This window comes from Symphalangus syndactylus, chromosome 17 (genome assembly GCF_028878055.3).
Source record: "Symphalangus syndactylus isolate Jambi chromosome 17, NHGRI_mSymSyn1-v2.1_pri, whole genome shotgun sequence".
Taxonomy (NCBI): Eukaryota; Metazoa; Chordata; class Mammalia; order Primates; family Hylobatidae; genus Symphalangus; species Symphalangus syndactylus.
In genome coordinates, this window is record NC_072439.2 from 86,661,155 (window position 1) to 86,679,849 (window position 18,695).

At 36.5% G+C, this 18,695-nt stretch overlaps 1 protein-coding gene across 6 annotated transcripts in view; it reads left to right on the forward strand.

Annotated features, from left to right (window-relative positions):
- VPS8 (VPS8 subunit of CORVET complex) overlaps nucleotides 1-18,695 on the forward strand; it is a 237,310-nt gene that overhangs the window by 148,264 nt on the left and 70,351 nt on the right. For all 6 annotated transcript variants that reach the window (XM_063621917.1, XM_063621919.1, XM_063621915.1 and 3 more), the window contains 3 exons: nucleotides 4,928-5,017; nucleotides 7,108-7,150; nucleotides 12,082-12,185. In XM_063621917.1, coding sequence (XP_063477987.1) covers nucleotides 4,928-5,017; nucleotides 7,108-7,150; nucleotides 12,082-12,185 — 237 coding nt within the window. The remainder of the gene's footprint in view (nucleotides 1-4,927; nucleotides 5,018-7,107; nucleotides 7,151-12,081; nucleotides 12,186-18,695) is intronic.

An 18,695-nucleotide genomic window follows, 5' to 3' on the forward strand; every position in this document is an offset into this window, starting at 1 on the left:
TTCTATAGAAACAAAAAGGAAACAAAAGTTAATGTTTGGAGCAGTCTCTAAGCTTGTCTCTCAGTCTGGAGGGGAGCCAGCTGAGAATATTTCAAGATTTGTGTTTAAAGTATCTATAGTTGGGGTGGAAGTAGGAAATGGCAATCGGACAGATTTTCCTGGATTGCCGTTTGAATGAGGTGTTTCAGTGAACTTTCTGTCCATAAATAAGTTGTTGTGGTGATTCCTCCAAAGTTAATATCAAATTGTCTAGCTTTAGTGAGCAGAGATTCAGGAAAAGCAGTTTTAATTTCAGTGATTCCAAGTCAGAAAAATGGGAGAAAATGTTCAAATATTAGTTTGGAGAGCTGGTCAGATATTGGAGGAAACTAAAAATTCAGATTTAGTCAAATTGCAAGTAAATAATAAAATATCAAAAACCGTGAGTTAGAATCTCATGTTTACTGTAGTTTTTTTTTTTTCTGAAATAGTTTTTTTCTCCAGTTCTCCCATTTTTACCAAAAATAATCAGAGTAAGTTCAATTGACTTGTAAAATAAGTTTAGTGTCATTATATTTGGCCTGATTATTTATATAAGTACTGCAAGAGTAGTGATTGGCTATTTAGGCTTTTTAAAAATCTCCTCTGCTGAAACTTACAAGAAATCTCAGAGTAGACCTTTAAAAGTCTCTCATCTTCAGGCTGGGAAATGAAGCCATGGGCTTGCCATCATCAGATTTTACCTGTAGTACCTGGGTATGCTCTTTTTTTCAGCTCAAAGAAACATTATTTCTTATGTAACAGTGTTTCCCATGTAATTTAGCACATCAAATAAGCTGGTTTATTATCTCTTTTTTGTATGCTTCAGGGACCTTCTGCAACATCCCAATATTAGATTGAGGTTAAAAAGATTCAATTTTAGAATCTGAACTTTGATTTTGAGAAGCCTGTCAAACATGTCAAAGGTTTAAAAGATTGGATCAGAATAGGATCACAGTTCACTGTGAAATAATGGTAATTCATAAGTCAAAGTCATAATTAAAAGGGAGACTCACATATGAAGTTACCTGTGTAAGTTTATACCTACTAAGTGGTAGCCCCTGAGATTGAACCCACATAGTCTGACTCTATATTGCATGCTCTTAATTGCTGGGATAAACTGCCTCTCCATTTATTTTAGTAAAGTCAGCTTTATAGAAATTGTTATTGATCAAGCATGATAGAAATTCTAACCAACTCAATAAGCATAGGAAAAGGAACATAGTAAAAATATTGAAAGGAGACCAAACTCTTGTTTGCAGACACAGATGATTAGTCTTGTTGTGCCATAAAACTTAATAGACTAAATAGCAATTCAGTAACTTTAGCGCATTCATTGCCTTAATTCTCTTCCCTTATTTTCTTTTGTTTCTAAATGAAAATGTACAGACACACACATTATTTTCTATAACAGATTAGTATGTTTCCCATTTAACATTTATTTTTCAGCTGTCATGCATCTCTTTTCTTTTGCTGTCAACACTCCTGAAACAGTTGCCTGTATTTTCTGCATCTACGTCCTGAATTGCCCACACATACTTTTAAAAATGTTTAATTATGAAATATTTCAAATTTACAGAAATGTGCTGAATATCAATTATGTCTATACCCACCAACCAAATTTTACAGTTAACATTTTGCCATACTGGCCTTAGATCTTTGTTATCTTATTGTTCTTGTTTGTTTATATTAAAAGTAGAGCAGCCATTATCTGTCTTATTCCCCCCTCTCCCCTGAGGTCTCCACCATCCTAAACTAGTGTTTATCCTTCTGATCTATGTTTTGAATTTTTTCTATATGTGTATGTATCTATAAAATACATGTTAGTTTTATATGTTTTTAAAACTTGTATTAATATCATACAGTAGATATTTTATTGTAAGTTGCTTTTTTTTTTTTTTTTACCAAATTTTTTTTTTTTTTTTTGAGACAGTCTGTCTCTGTCACCCAGGCTGGAGTGCAGTGGCATGATCTCAGCTCACTGCAGCCTCCACCTCCCAGATTCAAGTGATTCTCCTACCTCAGCCTCCAAAGTTGCTGAAATTATAGGTGCGCACCACCATGCTGATTTTTGTATTCTTGGTAGAGATGGGGTTTCACCATGTTGCCCAGGCTGGTCTTGAACTGCTGACCTCAAGTCATCCACCCACCTTGGCCTCCCAAAGTTCTGGGATTACTGGCGTGAGCCACTGCACCCGGCCACTTTTACTAAATTTTTAAAACATTTTTATACATGTAGATCTACTTCATTCATTTAATGATCTTACGGTAATCTATCAAATGAATGTGCCAATTTGTTTATTTCCCTGTTGGTAAACATTTAGATTGTTTCCAATCTTTTGCTATTATAAACAGTGTTACAGTTTACATCCTTGTATATATCTTCTTGTGTGCCCATATGAGGGTTCTCTGAGTAATATACTTGCAAATGGAATTGTTTAAGACAACAAAGTAGTGTAGTTCTACTGATTGCCAAGTTGATTTCCAGATTGTTTCTATTCTCATCAGCAGTGTCTGATATTTGCTATTTTTCACATCCTTGCTGATGCCTAGTATTTTTAGTCTTCTTAATTTTTGCTGTGGTGGGTATTAGTGATTACTCATAACATTGAACATCTTTCCATATGTTTGATGACCACTGGAATTTTCTTTTTTTTTTTTTTTTTGAGACGGAGTCTCGCTCTGTCCCCTAGGCTGGAGTGCAGTGGCACGATCTCGGCTCACTGCAACCTCTGCCTCCCGGGTTCACGCCATTCTCCTGCCTCAGCCTCTCCGAGTAGCTGGGACTACAGGCGCCTGCCACCACGCCCGGCTAATTTTTTGTATTTTTAGTAGAGACGGGGTTTCACCATGGTCTCGATCTCCTGACCTCGTGATCCGCCCGCCTCGGCCTCCCAAAGTGCTGGGATTACAAGCGTGAGCCACCGCGCCCGGCCTGGAATTTTCTTTTCTCTGAATTATTTATTCATGTCATTTGCCCATTTTTTCTGTTGAGTTTCTGTGGCTCTCTTATTGAGTTCTAGAAGTTTTTTCTGATTTCCCAATCTCTAATCCTTTGCTAATTTTATGTGTTGGAGGTACTTTCTTCCAATTTATTATGGCACATCATTTAACTTGGCTTCTAGTGACTTCTGTTTTAGTTTACCATTCTTTAAGGCTTAAGAGTGTGTGTGTGTGTGTGTGTGTGTCTTATTTCCTTTCCTATTTTAATGGAATAAAGGATGTTCTCTTATATATAAATTTTATAGTTTAGCTTCTTACATTTAGGCTTTTAATCCATCTGGAGTTAATTTTTGCAAGCTGATCAAAAGGAGGATTTTTATCTTCCACATGATGGCTAATGGTCCATGTGGCATTTTATTATCCATTCCTCACTGGTTTTTAATGCCATACTGCCATATACTAAACTCCCAAATATACATGACTCTGTGGGTTCCGTTCTCTTCCTTTGGTTGTCTTTCCCTATATCCATACCACATATTTTAATTAATACAGCTTTTCAATAGATTTATTATTTGGAAAAAGAATCCTCCCTCCTTATTCTTTTTCTTTAAAATGCTTTGGCTATTTTTGGTGTCCTACATCTCCTAGTATTCCACATGAATTTGGAGATCAAATTGTCAAGTTTCTTTAAAAGAAACAAACTCTGGAATTTTGATTTATGAATACATTGAATTTATAGACTAATTCAGAGAGAATTGACATATCTATAGTGTTGATTCTTCTCTTTCAGGAAAATGTATGCCTTTTAAAACTGCCTTTTCTGCTCTTTGGTGAGGTTTTATAGCTTTTATATAAGGTTCCTGCACATATTAAATTTGTTCATAGTTAATTTATAGTTTTTGTTAATATTGTACAAGGAGATTTTTCGAGATGACCTTTCTATATTGATTGCTGCTGCTGTATTAAAATGTTACTGATTTTTGTACATTGTTTTGTATGGAGCAACCAGGCAGAATTCTTTTAAAATTCAGTTTCTAGATTTTTATGACAATAAGAATAATGGCAGTTTTATTTTAATTCCAATCTTGTAGTTTTTTCTTTCTTTTATCAGATGTCTAGGATCTCTAAAGTATTGGTGAACAGAAGCAGTGATAGTATGACTTCTAACCTTGTTCCTGATTTAAAAGGGAACATATCTAATATTTTACATTAAATGTGGTATTTATCATAGGATTTTGGTAGATAGTTTTTATTAAGTTAAGAAAATGTTATCCCCAGTTTGAGTAAGAGTGTTTTGTTTTTGTCATGAATGGGTGCTGTATTTTGCCAAATGCTTTTCCTGCCTTTATTGAGACTGTCATGTTTTTTTCCTTTGTTCTGTTAAACTGTTAATGTGTTACTTGTTCTAGTAAACATTTTTTCTAACCTGTTAATCTTTTCAAAAAAGCTACATTGGAGTTTGTGAAATCTCTCTATTGTTTCTCTATTGTTTGCTGTCATTTCTGTACTTTTTTCCTTTTTTCTCCCAAGCCTAACTGATACTACTTTTTTACTAATTAGAGATTTTGTTTATTAATTTTTATTAATATTTCACAAGTTGATGTGTAATGTTTTTATTGTCATTTTCAATTTTTTAATAATTGTACTTGATCAAGTTCTAGTTTGTATTGTTAGTATGCATGTATATACATTAGCTTTTCTCCAGTGTGTATACCTAATTCAGGTGTGTAACATTTTTTTAAAATAAATAAATGAAAAAAATGAGTGAATCTGGTCCAGTTAGAACTGCTAAATGATCTACTATATGACTAGAAAGTCAGTTATTTGCATATTTTACTGTAAAGTATCATACTAATAAAGTATAAATTCATTATTTATCATATGAGTTTTTTTCATCCTCAGTGGGATCTTCCCACTCCACAAACAAGATTGGTGAATAAAAATATTTATCTTTTTTCTTTCCTAGATTACTCAGAAGTATCAACTTCATGAAGTCACTGCTTATCTATTGGAAAAGAAAGGAGATATTCATGGTGCCTTCCTAATAATGTTAGAGGTAACATTTTACTATGTTTCTTTCATCATATTTCTGTCTATTCCTCTATTCATTCATGCATCCATCTTAATTTCTTTTGTTTCAAAGCAAGTTGCAGACAGTAATATATTTTATCCCTGAATATTTTTATCATGCATAGCATTAACTAGAGTTTAATATTTCTTTGTGGTACTTTTTTAAAAGGTAAAATGTACAACAGTAAAAAAAAAAAAAAAAAAGTCATAAATGCACCATTTGATGAGTTTTTGACAAGTATTTTTATGTATATACCACAATTTGTTTGCCCATTCCTCCTTCAGGGGACACCTGGGCTGCTTTACCTTTTGGTTGTTGTGAACAATGCTGCTGTGAACATGGATGTACAAACACCTTTGAGTTCTTGCATTTATTTCTTTGGGATATATACCCAGAAGTAGAATTGTTGGATCAAATAGCAATTCTATTTTTAATTTTTTGAGGAATTGCCCTACTGTTTTCCATAGCAGCTATGCCACTTTACATCCCTACCAGCAACACTCAGGGGTTCCAGTTTCTCCGCATTCTTGCTAACACTTTCTGTTTTCTTGATAGTAGCCGTCCTGATGGGTGAAGTGACGTAGCAGTTTTGTTGTGTTTTTTAATATTGTCATGTGGCTAGGAATAGATTAGGGATATCATATTTATATTTTAAAATGTTCCATATTGGCTTCTAGTTTCTTTCTAGCCATATGATTCTAAAATAAGCCAGCAAGAATCATCCACAGAGGCTTTGTGTAGGCTCTTAATCTCTTTTAATCTGTAAATTACTCCTATACCACTTTTTTTCTTGCAATTTATTTGTTGACGATACCATGAACCTAGTTTTAAGGAATAAATAAGAGTATTTCTGACATCGATGAGAGGAGAAATAGGAGATCTCTGTGGGGAATGAGGCCATCATTCATAAAGGTTTAGGAATACAAAGCAAAGAAGTATGGATGACTAAGAGAGTGCCAGCAGCTTCACTAGGGCTCCGCTGTGTGATATATAGGCAGGTCAGGAGAGAAACAACGGTTAGGTCCAGATTTGGACAGATTTTGTTGGACATACTAAAGAATGTTAGCTAATCTTCTTGTCACACGGGATCAAATAAAGGTTTTTAAGCAAGAAACTGATTTGATGTTTGTTTCGTAAAGACTGCTCTGGTGACTGCTGGGGGATGGGAGGCAGGGTACAGAGAAGAGAGAGGTAAAACAAAGCAGACAGTACTTGGGAGGCCATTGCAGTGGTACAGATATGAGTCTATGAGAGCTTGAACTGGGTGTGTCAGTGGCAACGGAGAGAAGAAGGCTAGATTTGAGAAGTTATTGATCATTTGCATATGGTATGAGGTAACTGAGAGGAAGTAGTTGATGATCTTAGCTTATAAGCTTTTTACTCATAACCCAGTATATTATACCCCGTTTACTCATAACCCAGTATATTAGTCTCTTTTGTGTTGCTCTAAAGGAATACTTGAGGCTGGGTAATTTTTAAGGAAAAGTTTATTTGGCTCACAGTTCTGCAGGCTGTGTTAGCATCTAGCATCTGCTTCTGGTGAGGACCTCAGGAAGCGAGGGTAAAGGAGAACTGATATGTCACATGGCACGAGAGGGAGCAAGAGTGGGGTTGAGGGAGGAGTGCCATGCTCTTTTAAACATCCAGCTCTCATGTAAACTAATAGAGGGAGAAATCACTCATTACCACAGAGGGGCGCACCAAGCCATTCGTGCAGATCCACTCCCATGACCCAGATACCTTCCACTGAGTCCCACCTTCCAACATTGGGAATCACATTTCAACATGAGATTTGGAGGAATCAAGTATCCAAACTATATCACCCAGTATGAATTGGATTCCCTTATCCAAAGTGACTGTGGTGGGATGACAGAAGCAGAGGTGGGTCCCTTTTCATACTGCTAGCTCTGTACTTTCTATAAACACAATAATTTACTTCTGACTGACAGTAAAGGACTGTTCTTAATAACCTTGCAGTTTTGAGGGGTTTACCTTTAAAATATGTTAAATCAAGTATTGGATGGGTAGAACTATAAAGTGTTCCTTTTTAACTCCTATGTTCTTTTATCTCCTAGAGGCTACAAAGCAAACTTCAAGAGATAACACATCAAGGTGAAAGTAAGTTCTTGAATATAATTACAGCATTTTTCATCCATGGACCTCATGTTTTAAAAGATGTTTAATAAATTGCATTTATTATGGAATAATTACACTTGCATATATGCATAATTACTGTTTATTCATTTTAACATGGATCGAAATTTTAGCTAATTTTCAAGTGTTCATAACAGGAAATCATAGAAACCATTGTGGCTTTGTGATGTTAATTTTCAGTGGAGTTAAATATACAGAAAATTAGGCACCGTTTGTTGGTTATCTTTTTTTTTTTTTTTTTTTTTTGAGACAGGCTTTCGCTCTGTTGCCCAGGATGGAGTGCAGTGGCACAATCTTGGCTCACTGCAACCTCCGTCTTCCAGGCTCAAGCAGTCCTTCTGCCTCACCCTCCCAAGTAGCTGGGACTACAGGCGCGTGCCATCACATTGGCTAATTTTTGTATTTTTCCTAGTGATGGGGTTTCACCTGTCACCCAGGCTGGTCTCGAACTCTTGGCTCAAGTGATCTGCACACCTCAGCCTCCAAAGGTGGTGAGATTGTAGACATAAGCCACCACGCTAGGCTGGTTATCTTTTTGTTTATACTTTTGCTATAACAAAAGTATGGTTTGGTTATGTTTAAATGAGGTATATAACTAAATCCTAAAAATTAATGTGCCAAACAACAGCAAATCAGAGCTTCTAATTAGTAGGACATTGAACATAGCCAATGTTTCCAAACTGAATTTATACAGTTTTAACCCAAAGCAGTAAAAGTTGACAATTTAGTATCTTGAGTGGTTTTGTCCTTAGCAAATATAAAATTTTCATCATATTCCTTGATATTTCAAAAAAAATTATTTTAATAAATTGTGGTGGCCAGGCACGGTGGCTCACACCTATAATCCTAGCACTTTAGGAGGCCAAGGCAGGCGGATCACCTGAGGTCAGGAGTTCGAGATCAGCCTGGCCAACATAGTGAACCCCGTCTCTACTAAAAATACAAAAATTAGGTGTGGTGGCACACACCTGTAGTCCCAGCTACTTGGGAGGCTGAGGCAGGACAATCGCTTGAACCTGGGAGGCGGAGGTTGCAATGAGCCGAGATTGCACCACTGTGGTCCAGCCTGGGTATCGCAAAAGAGCAAAACTCCATCTTAAAAAAAAAAAAAAAAATTATGGTAAAATATACCCTAACATAAAATTTACCACGTTAACTATTTTTAAGTGTACAGTTCAGTTAGCATTAAGTATATTCACGTTATTATATCATCATTACCCCCATCCACCTCCAAAATTTTTAATCTCCCAAACTGAAAATCTGGACCTATAAAGCAACAGTTCCCTTATTCCCCTCTCCTCCCAGCCCCTGGCAAACACCATCTTACTTTCTTTTTTCACCATTCTTTTTCTGAATTTGATTACTCAAGTATCTCATATGAATGAAATTATATAGTGTTTGTCCTTTTGTGACTTGCTTATTCAACTTAGCGTAAGGTTTATAAATGTTGTAGCATGTGTCAGAATTTTCTTCCTTTTAAAGGCTGAATTAAATTCCATTGTAGGTATAGACCACATTTCATTTATTCATTCATCCTTCAATGGACACTTGGGCCACTTCCACTTTTTGTCTGTTATGACTAATGCCACTATGAGCATGAATGTACAGTATCTCTTCAAGACCTGGCTCTCAATTCTTTTGGGTATATAACCACAAGTGGGATTGCTGGATCAAGTATTAATTCTGTTAATTTTTTGAGGAATGGCCATACTGTTTTCCCTAGTTGCTGCTTCATTTTACATTCCCACCAACAGTACACAAGGGTTCTAATTTCTCCACATCCTTTCTGACATTTATATTCTGGTTTTTTTTAATAGTAGCTATCCATATGTGTGTGAGGTAGTATCTAATTATGGATTTGATTTGCATTTCTCTAATGATTAGTGATGATTTTCGTGAGTATTTTGGCTATTTATCTACCTTATTTGGAGAAATGTATATTCAAGTCCTTTACCCATTTTTTAATTGGGTTGTTTGTTTTCATATTCCTTGACATTTTTAAAGTAGCCCTCCTGAAGATCAGGGAATCACTTGGTGGATGATTTTTAGATTATCCTCTTTAACACACATTTCTTAGAGACCCCTTGTTCCACACATTTCACTAACATACCGTTTCCCTAATTCTCTGTAGATTACTTACCTATATTTTTGTAGTAAGGTCCTAGATGATAGGGTCTGTGTTGTTTTATGATCATCAGGTATTATGGTAAATCTTTTTGGAACGTCAGTGAACACTTGATTGACTTTTTTAATATTGATAGTTCCACTGGACACTTAATTACCATTTTTGTACTATCAGTATGTGTTCAGTGAATTTGGTTATGTTTGTTGCATTTTGTGGCAATTTTAAAAATTTAGTGTTATAAAAATAACTTTTTTTTTTTTTTGGAGACGGCGTCTCACTCTGTTGCCCAGGCTGGAGTGCAGTGGCACAATCTTGGCTCACTGCAACCTCTCCCTCCCAGGTGCAAGCAATTCTCCTGCCTCAGCCTTTCGAGTAACTGGGATTACAGGTGCTTGCCACCACGCCCGGCTAATTTTTGTATTTTTAGTAGAGATGCGGTTTTGCGGTATTGGTCAAACTGGTCTTGAACTCCTGACTTCGTGATCTGCCTGCCTCGGCCTCCCAAAGTGCTGGGATTACAGGTGTGAGCCACCGTACCCAGCCCCACCACCCTCCCCTTTTTTTTTAGATAGTCTTGCTCTGTCGCCCAGGCTGGAATGCAGTGGCGTGATCTCAGCTCACTACAACCTCCGCCTCCTGGGTTCAAGTGATCCTCATGCCTCAGCCTCTCAAGTAGCTGGGACTACAGGGGCATGCCACCACGCCCAGCTAATCTTTGTATTTTTAGTAGAGATGGGGTTTCGCCATGTTGGCCAGGCTGGTCTCGAACTCCTGACCTCAGGTGATCCACCCGTCTCGGCCTCGCAAAGTGTTGCGTTACGGGCATAAGCCACTGCACTCAGCCAAGAATAACTTTTCAAGACAATACATGAAAGACTGAGAAAAAAATTAAGAGCATTCCCCCAAAATCACTACAGTCATTTGCAGGTGGTATGTCTGCAAAGGCTAGTGTTTTGAATTCCAGTGAAAATAAATTTTCCAGAAATAGTCTCATGCCTGCCATCTACTTTCTTACCTTTTTTTTTTTTTTTTTTTTTTTTTTTTTTTCTGAGATGGAGTCTCACTTCATTGCCCAGGCTGGAGTGCAGTGGCTCAATCTCGGCTCACTGCAACCTCTGCCTCCCAGGTTCAAGTAATTCTTCCTGCCTCAGCCTCCCAAGTAGCTAGTATTACAGGCACCAGCCACCACACCCAGCTAATTTTTGTATTTTTAGTAGAGTCGGGGTTCCACCATCTTGGTCAGGCTGGTCTCAAACTCTTGACCTCAGGGCGATCCACCCACCTTGGCCTCCCAAAGTGCTGGGATTACAGGCATGAGCCACCACGACCAGCCCCATCTACTTTCATATTCAATTTTGATAGTGTACTTAAGTATTTGGGAGGATTTGCTAATTATGCTTTGTTCCTATGGGCTATACACAGACTACTAAAACACAGATTCCCCTACCCACTGCACAAAGAACGTTAGTCTCCGGAAGGAGACAGATAAGTAAATAAAACCTTGTAGTACTAGTAGAATGGTGTGTCATAAAAGGTACATTGAGAGTGACTAAGGTGTGTGGAAAATTACGGAACCATTTGTAACCCATAAACCAGTGAGTTTTGTGGAAGACCTTTGAAGAAAGACTGAAAGAATAAATAGCAGTTTGATAGAAGCAGAAGAAGAACCTTCTAGGCTGAGGAAAACATGAACATGGAAGTGCCTGACTAGTAATCAGCAAGTAAAAAAGAATAGGGCAACACCAGAGCACGGAGGGTGAGATGAGCCCAAGTCTTTACTCTGTTTACTTAGTGTCAGATCCTTACTTACATTCTGTTTTTCAGAATTAGGAGTCTTTGGTGGTTTTTATGGAAGGGAATGATCTGTTTGAACTTGTGCTTAAGAGAACCCTAGTGACAGTATAAAAGAGAATGAGGGAGGCAAGATTGGGATGTCAGAAGTTCAACTAAGAGACTGTTGCAGTAGCATAGACGAGGTGATGAAAAGCTCCACCAGGGTAAAAGTTGTGGTCATATGCAAGCACAGAAGTAGAATCAACAAAAATTAGCAAGTTATCTGAATGTGTGGGGTGAAGGAGAGGGAAGCACCAAAGATAAAGATTTATAAACTCGTTGACTTAAAGATGATTATTCCATTAACTTGGTTTGTAAATGGAGGAGGAGGAGCAGATTTGAAATGAGAAAAATAAATTGAGTTTTGCACATATAAAGTTGAAAGTGCTTGCAGGACATCCATGTGGAGATAAATGTCTTAGGTTCATTAGAAGATTCAACCTGTAGATTTTGAATGGAATAAAGATTGGAGATGTGTATTTGAAAGTTATGAACAAAGACATGAGAGTTGAAACAAAAATGGCTGAAATCATTGAGAAAATGAAGAGAGACCTAAAATAGTATCTTGGGGGGAATATCTACGTTTAAGAAATAGGCAGAAGAAGAGATAGTATACCAAGAAAGGTGAATGATAATCTCTCTAGTAACTAATCCTTAGACAGATGATTGGGGATTTTCCATATTTCCATAGCATATTGAAATGCTAAGTGTGATGTGCTTTATCTGTGCTACGAATGTGAAACATTTCTGTGGGAAACTCTTATTTCACAGAATAATCTGTTTTTTAATCTACAAAACATTAGCATCAGGTTGTATTAATTATTATATAGTAGAAAATGAAGGTGATGCAAAGGAAAAAAAGTGTAACTTTTCACAGAGGCTCTGAGATTATCAGCAACGTATCCTTAAATGATGTTTATACTTTTTCTAAATCTAGATACCAAAGAGGACCCCTCATTGAAGGATGTTGAAGATACCATGGTGGAGACCATTGCTCTTTGCCAGAGAAATTCACATAATTTGAACCAGCAGCAACGTGAGGTAGGAGAATGACTGTTTAGGTATTTGAAAGCCTGTACTTGGCCAGACACGGTGGCCCACGCCTGTAATCCCAGCACTTTGGGAGGCCGAGACGGACAGATCACCTGAGGTCAGGAGTTCGAGACCAGCCTGACCAACATGGAGAAATCCCATCTCTACTAAAAATACAAAAAATTAGCCGGGCGTGGTGGCACATGCCTGTAATCCCCGCTAGTCAGAAGGCTGAGGTAGGAGAATTGCTTGAACCCAGGAGGCAGAGGTTGCGTTGAGCTGAGATCGCACCATTGCACTCTAGCCCTGGGCAACAAGAGTGAAACTCCGTCTCAAAAAAAAAAGAAAGCTTGTACTTGTCTGAAACTAGGAATCAGTTCTGTTTCCACTGCCTTCTCAGCCACCCGGGTTTAATTCAAGTGGATTTTAATCACTTTTTAGTGTTCCCAGGAGTAGGAGACTCCTGAAGTTATTATAAAGAGTGTGTGGCTTGTTTGTTCTCAACAAAGGCTTTATATTCATGGTTTGGCTGTGCTGCAAAACTTAAGATGCATGAATACTAGATGTGCCTGTTGTCTTTGGACTGAGATTTTGTGTATTCCATGTAGTTGTACCAGAGATAGGTCATCATTTATCATCGTCTCTATTCCCTGTGGTGAAAGTAAGCATGAAGAACTGGAGGAAAGCCCTCAAGAGAAAGCTGAAGAAAGGTTAAAGAAGGCTATGGTGTAGTAATTCTCAACCTTGGTTGCACACTAGAGTCACCTGGGGAGCTTTGAACAATTCCAGTACTCAGGCTGCACCCCAGATCAATTAAATTAAAGTCTCTGGGGATAAGACCCAGTCACCACCATGTTTTAAAGCTCCCTTCATGATTCCAATATGCAGCCAAGGTTGGAACCACTGCTATCACAGATCCCAGATGGCACAAAAGAAGAAAACAAAACTGAAGGAGGTATCGTTGAGCAGCAGGTGCAGGTGGGAGTTACAGCAATGAAGCAGAAACTAAGGGGGCGAGATGTGATTTGATAGTTAAATTCTGCAATAGTTTTAAGAAGTAAAGTTGTATCATGATATGACTTAACTCTTTGCCTGCCCTTCCAAGGCTCAGGCCTCTGACTTGACACTGCCTGGCCTCTTTCTAATGCCTGGGTTTTTGAAATGGGGAACAGGTTAATTATATATCTATATTTAGCCATACATGTTACAATGAAAATAATAAATCATGGCATATTTTCTGTTCTTCTGAGATGAGCAAATTTCTCCCTTAAGTTTTTGTCCAGAAGTTTTCAAGGTCATAAATTATGAAGTCTTTAGAATGTAAATTGTGTATAACAAGCCTATTTATATAAATGTGATTGCTTTTCTTTATTAAAAGAAACTTTCTGTGAGATGATACATACTCATCATTTTTAAAAATCATGAAATAGAGAAAGTTATGCAGAAGAATGGGTTTTTTTAATTAAAATAGATTCATCCCATCACTCAGAAATAACCATCATTATCATTTGGTGAACATAACTCTAGTTATTTTTTGTCTGCCTAGGTTGATATAATTTTAGTAAAATTGCATTAAATAATGCTTGCTTTTAAAAATATAGTACTCAAAAAATATATGTATATTACTCAGCTTCCCATAGGAAACTTACGTAAAACTAAAGAATGTTCTTAATTGATGCATAACAATTATACATATTCATGGGATTAATGTGATATATTGATACATGCATACAATGTATGATGATCAAATCAGGTTACTTAGGATATCTGTCACCTCAAACATTTATCATTTCTTTGTGTTGGGAACATTGAGTCTTCTAGTGGTTTTGAAATACGCAATAAATCATTGTTTACTGTAATCACTCTACTGTTTTGTTGAACATTAGAACTTATTAAAATTCTATCTAATTGTATGCTTGTACCCATTGACAAATCTCTCCTCATCCCCCAACCCATCCTTACCAGTTTCTGGTAACCATTCTACTCTATTCCTCCATGAGATCAACTTTTGTAGCTCCCCACATGTAAGTCGTCTTTCTGTGCATGGCTTATTTCATAACATTGTGACCTCCCCTTCCATCTTTGTTGCTGCAAGTGTCAGGATTTCATCCTTTTTTATGGCCAAATACCATTCTATTGTGTATATTTACTACATTTTCTTTATCCATGCATCCGTTGATTGACACTTAGGTTGATGCCATATTTTGGCTATTGTGAATAAGTGCTACAGTAAACAGGGGTGCAAGTGTCCCTTTGATATACTGATTACAATATATTTCCTTCAGATAAATACCCAGTAGTAGGATTGCTGAATTATATTGTAGTTCTGTTTTTAGTTTCTTCAGGGACCCCCATACTGTTTTCCAAAATGGCTGTACTAATTTACATGCTCACCAACCATGTACAAGGCTTTCCTTTTCTCCACATCCTCAGCAAGAGTCATCTCTGATCTTTTCTATCATAGCTGTTCTAAGAAGTGTGACGTGATCTCTCATGGTGACTTTGATTTACATTTTCTTGATGGTTAGCGATGTTGGAAGATTTTTTTCATGAACCTGTTGGCCATTTGTATGGCTGACATGTTGATTGTCTTTTGAGAAGTGTCTATTCATATCCTTTGTCCACTTTTTAATTGGATTATTTAGTTCTTTCTTGCTATTGAGTTGTTTGAGATCCTTATATATTCTAAATATTAGTCCCTTGTCAGATAACTAGTTTGCAAATATTATCTCTCATTGTACATGTTGTCTCTTCACTCTTTGGATCATTTCCTTGCTGTGCAGAAGCTTTATAGTTTAACATAATGCTACTTGTCTATTTTTTTGTTTTCGTTACCTGTGATTTTGAAGTATTAGCTGTAAAATTTTTGTCTAGACCAATGTCCTGAAGTATTTCCCCTATATTTTCTTCCAGTAGTTTTATGCATGTTGGCTTTACGTTGAAGTCTTTAATCTATGCTGAGTTAGTTTTGTATATTGTGAGATATAAGAGTCTAGTTTCATTCTTTGCCATATGAATATCCAGTTTACCCAACACCATTTACTGAAGAGGGTGTCTTTTCCCTAATGTATATTATTGACTCCTTTGTGAAAAATCAGTCAGCTATAAATATGTGGATTTATTTCTGGGTTCTCTGTTCTATTCCATTGGTCTATGTGTCTGTTTTCATACTAGTACTGTGCTGTTTTGGTTATTACAGCTTTGTAATATGTTTTGACATCAGGTAGTATGATGCATATAGATTTATCCTTTTTGTTCAGGCTTGCTTTGGCTATTCAGGATTTTTTGTAGTTCCATATGAATTTTAAGATTTTTTTTCTATTTCTGTGAAAAATGTTATTGGTATTTTGATAGGGATTGCATTGAATCTACACATTGCTTTGGGTAGTATTGTCATTTTAATATTCTTCTGACCCATGAGCATGGGATGTCTTTTTATTTGTGTATATTCAGTTTCTTTCATCAGAGTTTTGTAGTTTTCCTTATAGAGGTCTTTCACCTCCTTGGTTAAATGTATTCCTAGGTATTTTGTTTTATTGTTCGTTGCTCTTGTAAATGAGATTGCTTTCTTGACTTCTTTTTCAGATAGTTTGTTATTGGTATGTAGAAATGCTACTGATTGTTGAATGTTGATTTTTGAATCCAGCAACTTCACTGAATTCGTTTATCAGTTCTAACAGTTTCTTGGTGGAGTCTTTAGGTTTTCATATCTATGAGATAATGTCATTTTCAAATAAGGACAGTTTGATTTCCTCTTTTCCAATTTGGATGCCTTTTATTTCTTCCTCTTGCCTTATTGCTCTGGCTAGGATTTCCAGTATTATGTTGAATAACAGTGGTAAAAGTGGGCATCATTGTCTTCTTCAAGTTCATAGAAAAAAGGCTTTCAGCTTTTTCCCATTTGGTATGATGTTAGCTGTGGGTTTTGTTATATATGGCCTTTATTATGTTAAGGTGTGTTCTTTCTCTGCCTAATTTATTGAGATTTGTATCATGAAGAGATGTTGAATTTTGTCAAATGCTTTTTCTGAATTGATTGAGATGATCATGTGGTTTTTGTTCTTCATTCTGTTGATGTGATGTATCACATCTATTTATTGACATGTTGAATCCTTGCATTTCTAGGATAAGTCACACTTAATCATGGTGTATTACAGTCGACCCTTGAACAACACAAGGCATGGGGTGCTAACCCCCTCGCAGTTGAAAATTTGCATATACCTTTGTCCTCCTTCCTCATTTCCCCTCTTGTAGTCATCGATATCTGTTGTTCCCATCATTACGTCCAGGTGTACCCAATGTTTAGCTCCCATTGTAATTATGTGTATATGTTTATAATTATTATACATTTCCATTTTTATGATATGTATGATGCCATGCCAATAATGAAATTCCCATGGACTCATACTTGCTTCCTACTCTCCCCTTCACATACCTACTAATTTTAATTAATCACAGTGTTTTACCTAATTAAGGTTTATAACACATTCTTTTCTGTGTCTATAATTTCCATAGTTGTTTAACCTTTATTTAGGTAGATCATACGAGTCTTTTTGTTACAATTTTTTTATTCCTAAATTTTTATTTTTATTCATCTTTTGATTGGCAGCCTATATTTGGACTTTTTTTTTGTTTTTTCATTTAACTTGCTCTTTCTTCCCCCCGACTTTTATTTTAGAATCAGAGATTACATGATTTTTTGTTGTGTCTCTGCCAGGTTTTGGTATCAGAATGATGCTGGCCTTTGTTACCTAGATATATTGCATGGTGTTGAGGTTTGGAGTATGAATGAATATTCTGTCTCCCAGGTGGTAAGCATAGTACCCGATAGGTAGTTTTTATTCAACTCTTATCCCCCTCCTTCCTTCTTATATTCCCCAGTGTCTGTTGTTCTCATTTTTATGACCATATGCCCAATGATTAGCTCCCACTTACAGATGAGAACACGTGGTATTTGGTTTTCAGTTTCTGCTTTAGTTTGCTTAGGATAATGGCCTCCAGCTCCATTTATGTTGCTGCAAAGGACATGATTTCATTCTTTTTATGGCTGCATAGTATTACATGATATATATGTAACACATTTTCTTTATCCAGTCCACTGTTGATGGGCACTTGCCTGAGTCCATGTCTTTGCTATTGTGAATAGTGTTGCAGTCAACATGCGGGTACATGTATCTTTTTGATAGAATGATTTCTTTTCCTTTGGGTATATTCCAAATGGTGGGATTGCTGGGTCAAATGGTAGTTCAACTCTCAGTTCTTTTGAGAAATCTCCAAACTGCTTTCCACAGTAGTTGAACTAATTTACATTCCTACCAATAGTATAAGTGTTCCCTTTCCTCCGCAGCATTGTGAATGTCCGCTATTTTTTGACTTTTTAACAAAAGCCATTCTCACTGGTGTGAGATGGTATCTTACTGATTTGCATTTCTCTGATGATTAGTGATGCGTAGCATTTTTTCATGTTTATTGGCCACTTGCGTGTCTTCTTTTAAGAAGTGTCTGTTAATGTCCTTTACCCACTTTGTAATGGAGTTATTTGTTTTTTGCTTGTTGATATAAGTTCCTTATAGATTCTAGATATTAGACATTTGTCAGATGCATAGTTTGTGAATATTTTCTCTCATTCTCTAGGTTGTGTATTTACTCCATTGATAGTTTCTCTTGCTGTGCAGAAGCTCTTTAGTTTAATTAGGTCTCATTTTTCAGTTGTTGTTTTTGTTGCAGTTTCTTTTGAGGACTTAGCCATAAATTCTTTACAAAGGCTGATATTGAGAAGAATATTTCCTAGGTATTCTTCTAAGAGTTTTTTACTCTGAGGTCTTACATTTAAGTCTGATCCATCTTAAGTTGATCTTTGTATATGGTGATACATAGTTCCCCAGTTTCATTCTTCTGCATATGGATAGCCAGCTATTCTAGCACCCTTTCTTGAATAGGGAGTCTTTTTCTCATTGCTTATCTTTTTTTTTTTGGTCAACTTTTTCAAAGCTCAGATGGTTGTGGGTGTGGGTCAGCTTTTGGATATGTTGCTGGATTTGGTTTGCTAGTATTTTGTTGAGGATCTTTGCATGTATGTTCATCAGGAATATTAGCCTGATGTTTTCGTTCTTTTTTTTTTTTTTTTTTTTTTTCAGTTGTGTCTGCCAGGTTTTGGTATCATGATGATGCTGGCCTCATAGAATAAGTTAGGGAGGAGTCTCTCCTCCGTAATTTTTTGAAAGATTTTCAGTAGAATTGGTGCCAGGTTTTTTTTATATGTATGGTATAATTTGGCTGTGAATCCATCTGGTCCTGGCCTTTTTCTCATTGGTAGCCTTTTTATTACTGCTTCAATTTCAGAACTTGTTATATTGATCTGTTCAGGGTTTCAGTATCTTTCTGGTTCCATCTTGGAAGGTTGTATGTTTCCAGGAATTTATTCATTTCTTCTAGGTTTTCTAGTTTGTGTACATAGAGGTGTTTGTAATAGTCTCTGAGGGTTTTTTTTTAATATATTTCTGGGGGTCAGTGTTAATG